This window comes from Arvicola amphibius, chromosome 7 (assembly GCF_903992535.2).
Source record: "Arvicola amphibius chromosome 7, mArvAmp1.2, whole genome shotgun sequence".
NCBI lineage: Eukaryota > Metazoa > Chordata > Mammalia > Rodentia > Cricetidae > Arvicola > Arvicola amphibius.
This window is the reverse complement of record NC_052053.1, coordinates 69,549,746-69,567,307: the sequence shown is the minus strand read 5'-3', so window position 1 is coordinate 69,567,307 and position 17,562 is coordinate 69,549,746. Positions and strand designations below refer to the sequence as shown.

Here is a 17,562-nt window from a genome sequence, read left to right as displayed (position 1 = left end):
GCTATCTCTCATCCGAATGGGTATTCAGTTGGGTCGGGTATCCAGTGGCCCTTTAGAGCCAGAGGCAAGAAAGTTCATTGGCTCGATGTCTCAGTTATAAGACAGGAAGCCTGGCTCTAGCCCTCTCGGCTAGACCTGTAACTGCTGATTCTGGAGCTCCATCCTTTGCTGCGTGGCCCGGAGAAAGAGAACTCAAACTTTTGCAAACAGTAGGATCTCCATGTATAGTGTAATCCAGGCAGCTCAGATTTGTACTCAGTAAATGCCAACCCACCAGTCGGGCGCAGGACGCCGCAGTGGCCGGGAGAGGTCAGGGATGCCCAGGCACTCTGGACCATTGGAACTCCGCTAGAGCTGGAAGAGACCAAGCCAGTCTTCACGCTCAACACCTCCCGCTCAGAACCAACAGGACGAGTCGCCCCTAGCAACAGCAGCCGGCACTGGCTCCAACCGCGCTGATTGGCGGAACTCCAGGCGTCAGCGGCGTCACTTCCGGCAGCCGTAGGCAGCGGAGGAAGCCGAGGGGCGGCCATCTTGGGTCTGTGAGGCTCTTGAAGTGCCGGGGAGCGGCGGTGGCAGTCTGCAGGGCGAGGCCGGGCGGAAAGCGAGCGGAGAAGGGAAAGCAGCAGGGCGTGGGCGCCTCCTGTGCGGCCCCCTCCATGGTCGGCGCCTGCAGGCCGCGGCGGCCTGTCTTTCGCTTCATCTCCGCTACATACTCCTGCGCCGCCGCCTCTTCTGGGGCTGCCGGCCGCCCTGTGTGGAACCCCCGGAGCTGAGTTCCGCGGCGCTGCGGCGGCGAGGAGGCGAGGGGCCCGCGAGGCGCCCTGAGGCTTGCGGCGGCCACCCGGCCCGCTCCCGCTGGGCTCCTCGCCGCGGCCGCCGGCGCTGGGGGAGAATGAGCCCCGGGGCCCGCGGGCGCACGGCCCGGGCCAGGCCGGGGATCTAGACTCCGGCCGGGGAGGGCAGGGCCCGGAGGCTCGCGGCCGTTGCTCGCCGGCCGCCCAGAGCTGGGCGGTTTTGTTTTCGCCTTGGCGTTGTGCAGAATCAAAGCGCAGTAAGATGTCCACTAGGACCCCTTTGCCAACGGTGAATGAACGAGACACTGAAAACGTGAGTGGACTGCGCTGCAGGGTGGCAGACCCTCCGGGTGGTAGCAGGGGGACCCAGCCCAGATGCTCCAGGCAGGGGGTCAAGGCGCAGCCCTGTCCTGCCGCGCGTGTGCGGCCTGCGCGCTGTCCTCACGGTCTGCTGAGCATTACCCGTCCTTGCGCTGCCGCGGCCAGTGCGCCTTTGAAGCCAACTCTCCTTTTACGCCGGGCAGGTTAAGAGCCTGCCCGGCCTTGGTGCAGATTAATAGCATTCAATCGGGTCAAATGGACGGTCCTTTAAAATGGGACTGAGTTTCGTGACAACCGCTAAAACTAAGTGCCCCATGGAGAGATCCTTGTGGGCCCCCGTAGTTCCCGAAGACAGAAGAGTAGTTCTGCTCGAGATCGGCTGCCTTTTATCCAGGAGTAGCTTCCCGTCTTTGCGAATCTAAATCTGTTGGGAAGCAGTAGGCTAAGCGCTGTGAGAGGCAGAGGTGGAGAGCTGCTCTGCTCTGTCCTGCGGCTCAGCTGAGGGACCCCCACTGAGCTACCTTTTCCTTCCGCTGCAAAGGTTGGCTTAGCTCTCAGGCCCATTCCAGTGTGCACACCCAGAAAATCTATATAAAAGGATTTGTTCGAAAGGACCTTCAGAAACAAGCAAAACAGCAACCTGGAACAGCATTGCTAGAGAGTGACAAACGTGTAGAAGTTCTAGTGAAGAAATGCTTGACCTGCCCAAGTGTGTTTTTTGAACGCTTCTCCCGCATCGGATTCCAAAGGGTTGCAGCCTAGTTTTGCCCTCTGTAAAGCATTTAGCAGATAACTTGTAAAGAAACTTCACTGGCCTTTCATTATACAGAGCTATGAGGTAACTGCTGGCAAGAAAATGCTGTCTCTTTGGAAAAGCTTCCATGCTCCGGGTGTTTTCATGCTTTGCAAACCATCCTTAGATACGGTGATCTAGTGTATCAAATGCCTTCATTTTAATCTTAAAATGCCACTTGGTGCTAGACAGCTATTGAGTAATTTAGTCTAAGTCATCTCTGTAATCTGTTAATATATAGTTGTATATGTTCTGCCTTCTGAGATAGATTAGAACAGGAGAGCTTCAGTTAGACCTTTTTCCTTCCTCTTCCTTCCTCCCCCCTCTTCCTCTTCCATCTCTTTTTTTCCTTTCCTGCCTCCCTATCTTCGTTACATAGTTTTTGCTATGTTACTTGGGCTGCTCAAGGGAGTCTTCTGCCTCATTCTCCCCATAGCTGAAAATATAGACACGGGCCATCAAGCCTGGAATCCTGAGACCTTTTTTACGTTCTTTGAAGAAACTTACCTTTGACCTGATTGATCATTATATTCATTAACCACTCTAAAATAATGAAGGAAGTAAATTGATAGATTTGATCATTGATTTTTTTTTTTTAAACTCAAAGTCAAAACTTTAAGTAGACCCAGAACATGAGCTTTCTAAACTGAAGCAGAAGATTTGTGAAAATGAAAGACCACATTTGAGTTTTCTTTCAAGATGTTTACTTTTTTTAAAAAAAGTTTTGAGACAGGGTCTCACTGTGTAGCTTTGGCTATTTTGAAATTCCTATGTAGCCTAGTGACCCTCCTGCCTCTGCCTCTAACTACTGGGATTAGAGGCATGCTCCACCTTATCTAGCTTTAATATGTGTATTTCAATGAGGAGGCAGAGAAATCTATTTTTAGTCTGGAATGCATGGGTTAGGTGGTATTTGTGATTATTATAGACTGAAGTGGCTCATTCTTTACCTGTTCTTTGTCAGTTTGCTGTCTTTGTATTTAGAATTACTACTGTTCTTTAAAAACAACGTAAGGGCTGGAGTTGAGGTTCAGTGATAGAGTGATTGCATAGTATACATGGGCCCCTTTCAGTCCCTCGCTCCAGTGAGTAAGAAAGAAGAAACAGAATGTGAAGGAGGATCCCCTATTAATGTTATTTAATGCATTTGAGGTTTCAGCATTGCTAAAGTCAAGAGGTTTGTGATGGTACATCCAACTGGTTGCACTAATTCACCTTGCCATGTTCTGCTTGTAGTTCTTGCCTATGATCTGATATGGAAATAGTTGCGTGTTAGCCACAGTTTGGGGCCAGTGTCACTGTCATGTCTCCTGTTCACTTTTAGCATAGCCTGCCCTTACCTGTCATTACTGCACATCTTCCCCCCACCCCCCACAGGGTTTCTCTGTAGCTTTGGAGCCTGTCCTGTAAACTAGCCCTTCTAGACTAGGCTGGCCTCAAACTCACAGAAATCCACCTGCCTCTGCCTCCTGAGTGCTGGAATTAAAGACATGTGTCACCACCACCTATGGCGCCTAGCCATTTTTTAATTTTATTATTATTATCTTGGTTTTTAGAGACAGAATTTCTCTGTGGGGCCTTGGCCATCCTGGAAATGTAGGCCAGACTAACCTCAAACTGAGGTCTCTGCTTCTGAGTGCTGGGATTAAAGGTGTGCACCACCATTGTTTGGGCACATAATGCTTTTGAGGTTTGTGTTTTCAAGTATATTGGTAGTTCATTTCTTTTTATTACTAATTAGTATTTCATCATGATGTATTAAAAATTTTTACCACCTGGTGGTCATTGGTTGCTCTGACTAGAGCATCTTTTCTTTGTGTGTGTGAATATGTATGTACATAAAAAGACATTTTACTTATCCTACGCATTTTAAATTTTAAATGATTATATTCGCGTGTGTTAAGAATGTTGTTTATGCCGGATGATGGTGGCGCACGCCTTTAAGCCCAGCACTTGGGAGGCAGAGGCAGGCAAATCTCTGTGAGTTTGAGGCCAGCCTGGTCTACAAGAGCTGGTTCCAGGACAGACACCAAAGCTACAGAGAAACCCTATCTCAAAAAATCAAACCAAACCAAACCAAAACAAAACTGTTGTTCATTAAATCAACTGTAAGAAATTGGGCTGAGACTGTAGTTCAGAGTGTGTGCCTAGCCTTTTTTGGGGGTAGGGATATTCGTTTTGAGACAGTGTCTCACTGTGTAACTGGCTGGCTTGGAACTACCTATGTAGATAGACCAAGCTGGCTTCATCTCACAGAGACCTACACCTGCCTCTGCCTCCTGAGTGCTGAGATTAAATTTGTGGACTGATGCATCCTAGCTTTTAAGAAGCTCTGGCTTTTATCCGCAAGTGTGAATATAAATAAACATAATTTGCAGCAGTAATATCTTTTTCCTTTTTATACACTATTCTGTTTTCATGTGTTTGATTTTCATGTTACTATTTGCATTTATGGATAGGAATATAAAAGTTCATCATAGCTCAGAAAAATTAGTTAAACGTTTGGGGCCTGAAGATGATGTGTCTAGCCTCTTAGAACTGGAATTTCAGGTGGTTGTGAGTCACCCAGTGTGGGTGCTGAGAACTCAGCTGGGCCTGCAAGACCTCTTAACAATTCAGCCATCTCCCCAGCCCGAAAGTAGAATGTATTTTAAAGATTAAAGAAATTTTACCTTTTATTTTATGTTTTATAGTTGACTTGCATAGAGATCCATTAGTAAATCCTGTTTTTTTTAATTCAAGGTTTATTTATTTATTATGTATACAGTGTTCTACCTTCATGTTTGCCTGCAGGCCAGAAGAGGACATCAGATCCCATTTTAGATGGGTGTGAACCACTGTGTGGTTACTGGGAATTGAACTCAGGATCTCTGGAGGAGCAGCCAGTGCTGTTAATTGCTGAGCCATCTCTCCAGCCTGTAAATCCTGTTTTTATATTTGACGAAATTAGAAATGATTTTTTTACTTAGATTTCAAAGCACACGACACTTTGTAAACCTGGATTCTTTGCTAGAGGGCTGGAGGTAGGGGTTTGCTAATTAACAGTTCTAGATATGTGCATCATTTACTGTTTATGTGTCTGTGGCTGTGGTCCTCAACCTCTGTGTCTCAATGTCTTTGACAAACCTCTGACTCTGAAACTATTTACATTATGACTCATAACAGTAGCAAAATTGCAGTTATGAAGTAGCAATGAATATAATTTTGTGGTTGGGGGTCACCACATCATGGGGAACTATATCAAATGGTTGCAGAGTTAGGAAGGTTGAGAACCACTGCTGCCCTGGAATTCTCTATATAGACCAGGCTGGCCTCAAACTCACAGAGGTATTCCTACTTCTGTTCCTCAAATGCTCAAGCTGAAGGTTTGCACTACCACACCCAGCTACATCAGACGTTTAGAAGTTAATGTAGCATGGTCAGAATTGTTACCTTCTGTGAAATAAACTAATGGTGAAATTGTCTAGCCAGCTCTTGATTGTGTGATACTGAATTAACCTGTGAACAAACTGGAACACATTGCTTATGAAGCTGTGCTGGGTGTACTGAGCGCCTGAAAACCAGATTGTTCTTGTTTAGGACCTGCTTATTAAGCGGAACAGAGTACTCAGGGCTTTGTGGAACTAGTTTGTACTGTCTAACCTGAGCAAACATACCTGGAGGGTTGCTGTTGCTGGCTTGCTCATCTCCGGTTCTCACCTCAAACCTGGCTGTGTTCCTACCAGGTTCCATGAGGCTCACCGAGGGAATCGTACTTCAGAAATTACCTCCTTAATGTTCAGCTTGCTAACTAGGCTTCTTTTTGATTGTCCAGGGTTTTAAAGAGGTTTTTTTTTTTTTTTTTTTTTCCCTAGCTATAATGGGATTTTCAGATTCTATGAGTTTTGTTTAGTTTTTGAGACAGGGTTCTACCATGTGGCTTTGAATGGTTTGAATGACCTGGAACTGCCTACTTAAATTGGCTGGCCTCAAACTCTTTTTCAATAGTTTTCAATACATGATGTTAAAAAGTTCAATACATGACTTTAAAAGAAGGTGTGCAAGTTGGGTGTGGTGGTACACGCCTTTAATCCCAGCATTTGGGAAGCAGAGGCAAGAGGATCTCTGAGTTTGAGGTCAGCTTGGTCTACAAAGTGAGTTAGGATAGCAGGGTTGTTACATAGAGAAACCCTGTCTGGAAAAACAAAGCAAGAAGATATGCCTCAGGAATATAGGAATAGTTACTACTTGTTCTTATTTCACTATATTCAGGCAATGGCTCAAAGTAGTTTATATAGTATCTTATTTAAATATGTGGTATGTGGGACTGGAGAGATGCCTCGGTGGGTAAGAACACTAACTACTCTTCCAGAGGACCTGGGTTCAATTCTCAGCACCCACATAGTGTCTTAAAAACAGCTGTAACTCCAGTTCAAGGAGATTAAATATCCTTGGATCACCTTAGGTACTGAGTGTATTTGTGGTACACACATACTTGCAGGCAAAATACCCATACACCTAAAACAATGTGAGATTATGTAGTATGAACTGTGCGTGATAGTACATGCTTGCAATCCCATCAACTGGGGAGGCAGAATTGTGTGATGGCTAGTCAGTTGGAGGTCAGCCTAGGGCAACTTAGTGATAACTTGACTCAAAGTTAAAAATGACATTTATTTATTTATTTATTTATTTATTTTTAATTTTTTTGTGGGGCTGGAGGGATGGCTAAGTGGTTACAGGCGCTGGCAGCTCTTCCAGAACTGGGTTCAAGTCCCAGTTCCCACACGGCACCTCACACCATCTGTAATTCCAGTTCCAGGGCTCTACCCTCACACAAACAGATGTAGGCAAAACACCAATGCTCATTTAAAAAAAAAAGCTCATTAAAAAAAGAGAGAGAGAGAAGAAGATGGCTTTAATTTTTTTTTTTTTAATTTTGTGTGTTTAGTCTCAGAGGTGAACTTTTACCTTTTACCACATGGGCCCTGGTGATTGAACTCAGTTTGTCAGGCAGCACCTCTACTTGCTCAACATTTCTCACTTAAAATTATTTTTTTCTCTTTTGTAAGCTTCTTATTATTTTATGTGTATGATTGTTTTACCTGCCTGTATGTTTATACTACATGTCTAACTGGTGCCCAGAAAATTCAAAAGAGATTGTTGGATCTCCTAGAGCTGGAGTTATAGATGATTGTGAGCTGCCTCCTGGGGTTCAAACCTGGGTCCTCTGGAAGGATAGCCATTGCTCTTAAATCAGTGATTCTCAACCTATGGGTCATGACCTGTTTGACCAACCTCTAGTTCCAAAAATATTTACATTATGATGATGGAGGAGAGTTATCTGTCTATGTTTCTTTCATTGGTTAATTAATAAAGAAAACTGCCTTGGCCCTTTAAGAACAGAAAATTAGGTAGGTGGAGTGGACAGAACAGAATTGTGGGAACAAGGAAGTAGAGTTAGAGAGAGACGCTTCAGGGAGTCGCGTGGTGAGGCTCCATGCTGCTCCTCTCCGAGATGGACGCAGGTTAAGATCTCTCCTGGTAAGCCACAACTCGTGGTGCTACCCAAATTACTAAATATGGGTTAAAGGAAGATGTGAGAATTAACTAATAAGAGGCTACAGATAATGGGCCAGGCAGTATTTAAAAGAATAAAGTTTCCGTATAATTATTTTGGGTAAAGCTAGCCGGCGGCGGATTAGCTGGTTGCTGGGAACTGGGCGGCGGGAACGCAGCCCCGCCGCTTCACACTACAGATTGGCGCCCAACGTGGGGCTAAATCCACTTAAAAACCTTGCCCGCTTGGGATCGGAAAGAAAGTACTCTGAGACCATGCCAATGGCTCACTGCTCCCTTCCTGCACCTGGGCAGATGGCGGAATCAGGCTTAGGCGAGCGGGACAGCATTTGCGGATTCCTGCCGCCGCCATAGAGAGAGAGGTGTTTTCAGTCTGCGCAGTGCTCTGCGCATCTGATTTGGCTGTAACTTGGATTAAAAGAGTTTTTGTGCTGCACGCTCAGTCTCAGAGTTAAAGTGCTGAGTGCGGCTCCTACCTGGCGGCCCCAGAGCTAGTAGAAAATGGTACATCCTCCATTTTGAAATTGGAGAGAGGTGGAGCCAACATCCAGAGCAGCCCGCAGCTCTGCAGCTCAGAGCTGCAACCGATTCAGAGTCACAAGCGGCTCAGCTATGTTGGACTGGGCGTGGCAAGCTCACAGTACCTGTTTTTTGACCTAGGAATGTCACAGCTTAGAGTCTTAAGCGCTTAGCAATGTAAAGGCTCAAATCAAACAAGTTTCTCGACAGTAAAAAAAATTACAGATTCACAATAGGACAGATTCAGACATAAAAGACTTTTAAATGAGTCACAGTGTTGGATGAATGTATGTAGGCTTGAGAGAGAGAGAAGAAAATATAAAAAATAAAGTTAATGCCTTAAAATAGGGGTAAAGTCTTTAAAGAGACAGAATAAAGTAAGTGATAGAGTAAAAATAAGCCACATAAAAATGGAAAATTCACAGAGAGTCTGGATTATGTATTTTATTGTGTTTTCTTTGAAATTTTTGACTGTAAAGGAGCTAAATACAGAGAGACATTTCATTATATGGGCTGCCAGTCTAGACCAGAATGGACATTTTAATGGTATGACTTCAGGATTTGGATCTAAGAACATGATGCTTTGGAAAAGAGTTTCTTCTTTTGTTTTCACAGAGGACGAGACTCTGTGGATTGCTTCTATCCCAATATGGTATGATAGACCACGCCCTCCTGAAAGGTTGCTATGAACATCTTCAAAAAATTACTTCACTCAACTGCCAACTGAGAGGAACCTAGCACACAGGTTACACCATAAAAGACCTAAATAACAGCGCCCCCATTCAGCAGGAAGCAGTTTGGAGAGAAATAACTGCGCCCACATTCCCAAATATTGTTTATAAATGTTCTTTTACATTTAAAGGGGGATATGATATAGATATGAATAATTTGCATTGGTATGGATTTTAAGGTCAATTTGTTATATGTATATGTATTTCTGATTTTGATTAAGCTATTTTGATTGTGTAGTTCATTTTAAAAATTGTAATGTATAATTAGGAAATATAGGTTGTTAATGGATAATCATTGATAATAGTTAAGCTTGTAGTCATGTTATTAGATTTTCTAGATATGTAGAGATATATTTCAGTTAGATAGATATTCTTCATATCTTTCAAAGACTGCAGAATATGGCATTTAATGTTTTAATAACTTAGGGTTTTTCATGACAATGAGACACGTCTGCTCCTGGCAGCACCAATCTACTTCGAGAGGAAGATGGGCATTGAAGAGGCTACTTATGGAGTTTGTTAGCCATTTGGGCAAGAAACTGCTCTTGCCTGGACTGTTGCATAAACTGGACACAAGGAATCCACAGAAAGAGGACTGCTGAACTTGCCTAAAGGTGAGATGGCCTTTTGGGGTTCCTGATTCATGAAAGAGTCTGCGAGACGTTCTGCAGGACACAGCAGAAAGTGACTGAACTGTCTTTGGAATTTCCTGCTTCATGAAAAAGTCTGTTGGACACTATGGGCCTGAAGGCTGAAGATGGATGCCTCAACGGTACAGAGGAACTTTGGGTGACTGTCCAGGCAGCGAGTTGTCTCTGTCATTTCTAGAGTTTTATAAGTTACTTATTTCTTATTTACTTAGGTAGCATTATATCCTTCTGGAGTCTTTGATGGAGTTGAAGAATAAATAGATAGTTATAGTTTTCCTTAGTTATGATAAAAGATAAAATAGATTTAAATATTGTAACTGTAATACTTGCTTGATAACTGTTTTGTTATATGTAATTTTGCTATGTTAAAGTTGAAGCCTTTCTTTTTTGTTTAAACAGAAAAAGGGGAAATGATGGAGGAGAGTTATCTGTCTATGTTTCTTTCATTGGTTAATTAATAAAGAAAACTGCCTTGGCCCTTTAAGAACAGAAAATTAGGTAGGTGGAGTGGACAGAACAGAATTGTGGGAACAAGGAAGTAGAGTTAGAGAGAGACGCTTCAGGGAGTCGCGTGGTGAGGCTCCATGCTGCTCCTCTCCGAGATGGACGCAGGTTAAGATCTCTCCTGGTAAGCCACAACTCGTGGTGCTACCCAAATTACTAAATATGGGTTAAAGGAAGATGTGAGAATTAACTAATAAGAGGCTACAGATAATGGGCCAGGCAGTATTTAAAAGAATAAAGTTTCCGTATAATTATTTTGGGTAAAGCTAGCCGGCGGCGGATTAGCTGGTTGCTGGGAACTGGGCGGCGGGAACGCAGCCCCGCCGCTTCACACTACATTATGATTCATAACAGTAGCAAAATTATATTTATGGCGTATCAATTAATATAATTTTATAGTCAGGGGTCTCTACAACATGAGAAACTTTATTAAAGGATCACAGTCTTAGGAAGGCTGAGAAGTACTGACTTTGAGACTTATAACCCAGTTTGATATACATTGATTTTACCTGTTACTTTATTTCAAAAGGGATTGTTGTGTTGGTAAGCAAGCTGTAGTGGGTAATCCCAACACTTGAGAAGATTGAGAGGTCAAGGACGAACTGGCTATGTAACAAGACCCTGTATGTCTCTGTCTGTCTCGCATTTATACTCACAAACACATACACCGAGCTGGAGGATGGCTCTGGTTAAGAGCACTTGTTGCTGCTCTTCCAAAGGACCTGGGTTTGTTTTTCAGTGCCCACATGGTAGCTTGTAACCACCCATAACTCTAGTTCTATGGTATCTGATTCTCTTTTCAGGCATCCTCAGGCACTAGGCATACAAGTGGTGCACCTACATACATGTAACATGAGGGGGCTGGCTTGTTGGAGTTTCTGCCCTGCCCAGTTCCCCACAGCTGGCAAGCCCCAAAGAAAATCACACAGTCTACATTAGGTTATAAACTGATTGGCCCATTAGCTCAGGCTACTTATTAGCTCTTGTAACTTATATTAACCCATTATTCTGATATATGTTAGCCATGTAGCTCAGTACCTTTTTCAGTGGGGCAGCTTACATCTTGCTTCTTCGGTGGCCTGGGCAGGAATGGCAGAGGGAGCTTCCTGCTTCCCAGAATACTCCTGTTCTCATCACCCCACCTCTGCTTTCTGTCTGGTTGACCCTCCTATACTTCCTGTCTGGTTGACCCGCCTATACTTCCTGCCTGGCCAATCAGCGTTTTATTAAAATACGTGTTTGACAGAATACAGATAATTCTCCCACACCACATACATACAGACACAACACTCATTTATAAAAACAAATCTTATTATTAATACCTTATTATTAAGGTATTTTATTGTAGCTTTGTTGTTTTTGTTTTTAGCTTATTTAATGTGCATTGGTGTTTTGCCATGGATATTGGTTTCCCTGGAACTGGGAATTACAGTTGTGAGCTGCCATCTGGGTACTGAGAGTTGAACCCAGGTCCTCTGGAAGAGCAGTCAGTACTCTTAACCACTGGGCCATCTCTGTAGCCCATCAGGTATTTTATTATAGTAACAGAAGCTAAGTGATAGTCCATCTCTTTAACCCAGGATTTGTCTTGTCTTGTTTTTTTTTTGAGACAGGGTTTCTATAAGTGGCTGTTCTGTATGCTAGGCTGGCCTCAGATTCGCAGAGCTCTACCTGCCTCTGCCTCCCAAGTGCTGGGATTAAAGGCGTGCGCCACCGCCGCCAGCATCCAACCTAGGATTCTTTAACACTACTCTTTAATCACCTAAACTGCTCAGTCATGGTTAATCTTGAGCTCAAACCAGGAGGTATTTTGTCTGTATTTCTTGTTAATAGGTAGTTGCTTCTAGGTGGAGTATAATATTGTGGGATTTGTATTACATTTTACATAAAAATTTGTATTGGTAGAATTTAATATGAAATTTGTGTAAGTTCAAAGATTTTATTATTTTATTTTGTAATTTTTTTGAGACAGGGTTTCTCTGTAGCTTTGGAGCCTGTCCTGGAACTAGCTCTGTAGACCAGGTTGCCCTCGAACTCACAGAGATCTGCCTGCCTCTGCCTCCCGAGTGCTGGGATTAAAGGTGTATGCCACCATCGCCTAGCTAAGTTCAAAGATTTTGATCCTGGGATTCTTTTTTTTTTTTTTTTTTTTTTTTAATATTTATTTATTTATTTATTTATTATGTTTATAGTATTCTGTCTGTTTGTATGCCTGAAGGCCAGAAGAGGGCACCAGACCTCATTACAGATGGTTGTGAGCCACCATGTGGTTGCTGGGAATTGAACTCAGGACCTTTGGAAGAGCAGGCAATGCTCTTAACCACTGAGCCATCTCTCCAGCCCATTGATCCTGGGATTCTGTTAACGAACACATTTCATATGCAGTCAGTATTTTATGACTTTAATGTTTACGAGAATACATTCTAGAATGAGAATACTAGAAAAGAGTAGACTTAGAACCATTTCTTTTTTGCCTTCTGCTCTAGGACTTGCCCAGAAGAGTTAAAGTGGGCAAGTGTCTTTTGCTGTGGGAGACCTTTGAGGCTGTTTGATGTTTTTATTTCACATTTTGTCCCCAACTTGTCCCTCCCCTTATCCAGCCCTTCCCTATCCTAGGCCTGTTGTGGTACCTATAGCTTTACTTGGAAAGTAGACTTTGGAGTGTAAGTCATCAGAAGGTTGCCTTCTAGACATTGAAGATATTCAATGGCATTGCAATTTTTTTTTACGTTCTTTGGTAATGTATTCCAGTTTCTTTTCCATTTTTATTAGTTTAGCTTAGATTCTTGAGAGCTTGGGGTTTCTAGTTTGGAGGTTCTGGCAGGGGAGCACTTCTATACCCTTGACTGAGAACAGGTCTTCCTCTATTTGGGGAAGATTGTCCTCTGTGACCGAGTAAGTGTACAGTTGGAGGAGTTGGTACCAGCACGTGGAGTGGTGAGGGAGCAAGGGGATAATCCACCCAGCCAGCCAGATCAGCTGAATCAACCCTGGTGGTCAGTAGGGTGGCATGTCACAGCCAAACTCCGGTGTCATCCGCCGCCCACCCGCCATGATTCTTTTTTTTTCTTTTTCTTATTGTTTTTTCAGACAAGGTTTCTCTGTGTAGCTCTGGTTGTCCTGGAACTCTTTGTAGATTAGGCTGGCCTCGAACTCATAGGTCATACTGCCTGTCTCCTGAGTACTGACTGGGACTCAAGATGTGTGCCATCATCACCTGGCCGAATCTTTACTAGCATACTATATAATTTGCATATTTCTTACGATTGTTGTGCTTTGTCAGTTTCCCATAGTATACTAAAACTCCTTGAGCAGAATTGCTTTGCTTACTAATATTCTAAATGTCTAGCGAGAACTCATTTATTTATAATAGATGACCAGTAAACAAATATTTGTTGAATTACTAAGATATGATGAGGTGAATAAGTTAGGTAGGCCTGACACAATAAATACATAAAAATTAGCCATCATTTATTGTTTATTTAAGGCTCACCACACTTCTGCCCCTATACCGTCTGGGTTTCACTCCAGTGAGATTACCTTCTTTCTCCTTTCTTAAAACCTCACACTATGGGCTAGAGAGATGGCTCAGTGGTAAAGAACATTGATTGTTCTTCTAGAGGTCCTGAGTTCAATTCCCAGCAACCACATGGTGGCTCACAACCACCTGTAATGAGATCTGGCACCCTCTTCTGGCAAGCAGGTATACATGCAGACAGAACACTGCTTGCATGCATGCATGCATTCATCCATCTATCATGCATACATATATACATACATACATACACACACACACAACCTTTAAACAAAACAAAACAAAAAAACAAAACCCTCGTACTATTTCCTGTATGTGGTTCTGGTAATTAACCCCCTGGCCTCGACGTGGTAGGCAAGTATTCCACTGCTGAGCCAGACTCACATTCCCTTCAGAATGATTTTTTTCTTTCCTTTTTTGTTTTTGTTTATTATTATTGTTGTTGTTGTTACTATTTTAATTTTTGAGAAAAAATTAAAAAACACGGTTTCTCTGTAGTTTTGGAGCATGCCCTGGACTTCCTCTGTAGACCAGGCTGGCCTCAAACTTAGAGATCTGCTTGCCTCTGCTTCTAGAGTGTTGGCATTAAAGGCATATGCCACCAATACCCTGCTGTGTTTTTATTTGTTTGTTTGTGGATGCAGGGTTTTAATGTGTGGTCCTGGCTGTTCTGGAACTCATTTCATTGACTAGGCTGTCTTTGAACTCATAGAGCTCCATCTGCCTCTGCTTCTTAAGTGCTGGAATCAAAGATATGTGCTGCTGTCAGCTCAGACTGATTCTTTTCTTGATTTTTGGGGTTTTTGTATTTGTTGTTTGTTTGAGACAGAGTTTCTTTCTGTGCCCCTGGCTGTCCTGGACCAAACTGACATTGAACTCAGAGATTTGCGGGCCTCTGCCTCCCGAGTGTTGGGTTTAGAGGCTTGTGTCACCACTGCAGGACAGACTGATTTCTTAAAGAGTGTCATTACTGAAGGAAATCTGTGCTTGCAGGAGGAGGAAGATGGACACCTGAAGATGTGATTGAGGGAAGGGCTGAGTGGATAATGTGTGGAGCAAAATGAGAGCCACTGTGCAGGAAAAGATTGGTGTTATACTTACGCAGGTCTTCAATTTTAAGATCTGTGTAATCTGTGATTAAAGAAATTGCCTGTGAAGTGTTTTTCACAGTCCATTTCAGACAGTAGGGCTTCTTTAAATGTTAGCTCCACCTGAAGATAACTTTTGTAGTTTTTCTGGATAAAGTATTTCATTAAAAAAGTGAGTAATCAAAAAAAATTAAAAAAAGGGGAGTAATCGAAAACTCTTCATTTAATAGTCAGGTTATTATTGTCACCATTATTTCTTAATAATTTATTTGTCCTGCTGAGAATTGAACCCAGAGCCTCACATGTGCTAGGTGGTAAAGCACCTTTTCTCTTTAGTACATCTAACTGTTCTCCTGTATTGACAGTATCCAACCAAGTCTGCTTAACCACTTATTTAACAGTTTGACACCTGCTGTGTTTGAAGTCCTATGTACTGTTAATATAGATTCTCTAGGTGACCCTGCTTTCTTGGAGCTCATCAAGTAGAGTTCACAAGTGAAACATTGGGGAGAGAAGGACAAGGGCAGAAAAGGCAGCCCAGTGAAAAGAATAAAGATAAGACCTTGCTGTTGCTGGGTGTGGTAGTGCACACCTTTAATCCCAGCACTGGGGAGACAGAGGCAGATGGATCTTTCAGTTTGGTGACTGCCTGCTCTACATAGGGATTCCAGACTAAGGTTTCTAAACTAGTGAAGAGAGACCTTATCTCAAAAAACTAAAGGTGGGGTATGTGTGTAAAAATTGCTATCAGTCATGATATATCATGATCTAAAGCTGTGTTTTTTTTTCAGTATTAGTGGCATGCAAAATGCGAGTAGAAGTGAAACATGTAGATTAAGAGCTAGATTCAGAGCATGCTGGTGTCTTCCTTTAACCCTATAGCATTAGGGAGGCAGAGGCAGGCAGAACTCTTGAGTTAGAGGCCAACCTGTTCTACGGAGTGAGTTCCAGGACAGCCATGAATATTTATACAGAGAAACCCTGTCTTGAAAAACTAGGTTTGTGTGTGGCGGGGAGAGCTAACCAAAGATGAGTGAGTGCAGTGATGATAGAAATGGAGACGTGAGGTTTGAGATGTTGAAGAGGGAGCCCAGATCTTGAAAGTGAGAAAATGGAGAGGAAGGAACAGTGGATGACTCCTAATTTCTTTGTACAAGATAGAGATAATGGTTTACAATTGAAAAAAAGAAGTAGGACCCTTTAGGGAAAATGAACAAGTTTCATTTCCCTACAACAGATGATTTTAATCTTGGAATGATTGATGTTTTGAAACAGTTTCTGTTGTCCTTGTGCTTGTAGGCTTTTGTTTGTTTAGCTTGATTTGTTTTTGCTTTTGATTCACAATGGAGCCCAGGTTGGCCTCTTGGAGTCTTCCCTCCTCTGCCTTTCCCAGTACTAGGACATATAGTAGACATGTGCTACTATACCAAACTTGGGACTGCAATTATTTGCTTTTATTATTTTTTTTTACACTTATTTATTTCCTGGGTAGCTTGGTGCATGTTCTGTGGTATCCAAGTGGAGGTGAGAGAATAACCTACTAAAGTTTTCTCTTCTTCCACTATGTGAATCCTGGGGATCCATCTCATGTTTGTCATGCATGGCAGCAGCCACCTTTACTGGCTGAGCCATCTGGCCCAGTCCTATGCATTGTAGGATATTTTTAGTATCACTGGCCTCTACCAGTCTGGCATTAGTAGCATCCCTTCAATTGTAACCTTTAAAAATGTCTCCAGCATTGCTAGATGTCTCCTGTGGAAGTAAAATTCCCTTCTCCCTAGTTGCATTACAGTGCTTTTGTGGGTCCCTTTATTGAAAATCATTTGCCTAAACAGTTTATACAAAGTCAATTTAATTTAAATATAACTTACTTGCCAAAAATTACTAAGTTTATAATAGTGGTCTTGAATAGACCTTTAAAAATCTCAGGATTTTCTGTGCAGTGTACATGCCTTTAATCCCAGCATTTATTTGGGAGGCAGAGGCAGGTGGATCTCTTGAGTTCCATGGCAACCTGGTCTTCAGAGCTTCAGAGCTACACAGAGAAACCTGTCTCAATAAATAAATAAATAACCCAGCGAAAATCCCAAAAAACAAACAAAACTTAAGATTTATGCTTGTCTAGTTGCTATTTATTTATTGAGGCGGGGTCTTACTATGTAGCTCTGGAATTCACAGAGATCTGCTTGTCTCTGCTTTGAGTGCTGGGATTAAAGGCTTTCATCACTATGGCCACCTGTGTCTAGTTTATTTTCCATAGAAGAAATGTTAAACATTTTGAGAATTGTGAGAAAACTAAGGTGCTTTTATGATTAACATTTTTTCCTTTTTTCTTCTTCTTTATTGGCTTTTCAAGATGGGGTTTCTCTGTAGCTTTGGGGCCTGTCCTGGAACTCGCTTTGTAGACCAGGCTGGCCTTGAACTCAGAGATCCACCTGCTTTTGCCTCCCAAGTGCTGGAATTGAATAAAGGTGTGCACCACCACTGCCTGGCTTTGATTAACATCTTTTGGTCCCACCCTTCTACCCTCTTTATGTTCTTCCTTCCTTACACCCCCCACCCCATTTTTTAAAAAATGCTGTGGTAGGGCTGGAGAGATGGCTCAGAGGTTAAGAGCATTGCCTGCTCTTCCAAAGGTCCTGAGTTCAATTCCCAGCAACCACATGGTGGCTCACAACCATCTGTAATGAGGTCTGGTGCTCTCTTCTGGCCTGCAGTCATACACACAGACAGAATATTGTACACATAATGAATGAATGAATAAATAAATAATTTTTAAAAATGCTGTGATAGAATCCAGGGCCTTATGGATGCTAGGCAAACACTCTACCATCTAGCTACATTTCTGTCTCTTTTATCTCTGACTTTACCTATCTTTCAGTTGATTAGATTTTAAAATCAGATTATCATCATCATCATTATTTTTACAAATTGTGTTTATGGCTAATACTTATAGGAAATTGAATGTATTAACCTTATGGACTATTATGATCTCTTCTGGACATGGTTATTTTCCTAATTTATCAAGCATCAGCTTTCCATTCTTTTTCTAGACAATGGCCACA

The 17,562-nt window shown here is 42.6% G+C and overlaps 1 protein-coding gene across 1 annotated transcript in view; it reads left to right on the top strand.

Annotated features, from left to right (window-relative positions):
* The first annotated feature begins 528 nt into the window (after positions 1–528).
* The window catches only part of Mark3 (microtubule affinity regulating kinase 3), an 82,736-nt gene continuing 65,702 nt past the window's right edge, over positions 529–17,562 (top strand). Inside the window, exon 1 of the mRNA XM_042055399.1 lies at positions 529–1,110. Coding sequence (XP_041911333.1) covers positions 1,060–1,110 — 51 coding nt within the window. The 5' untranslated portion in view covers positions 529–1,059. The remainder of the gene's footprint in view (positions 1,111–17,562) is intronic.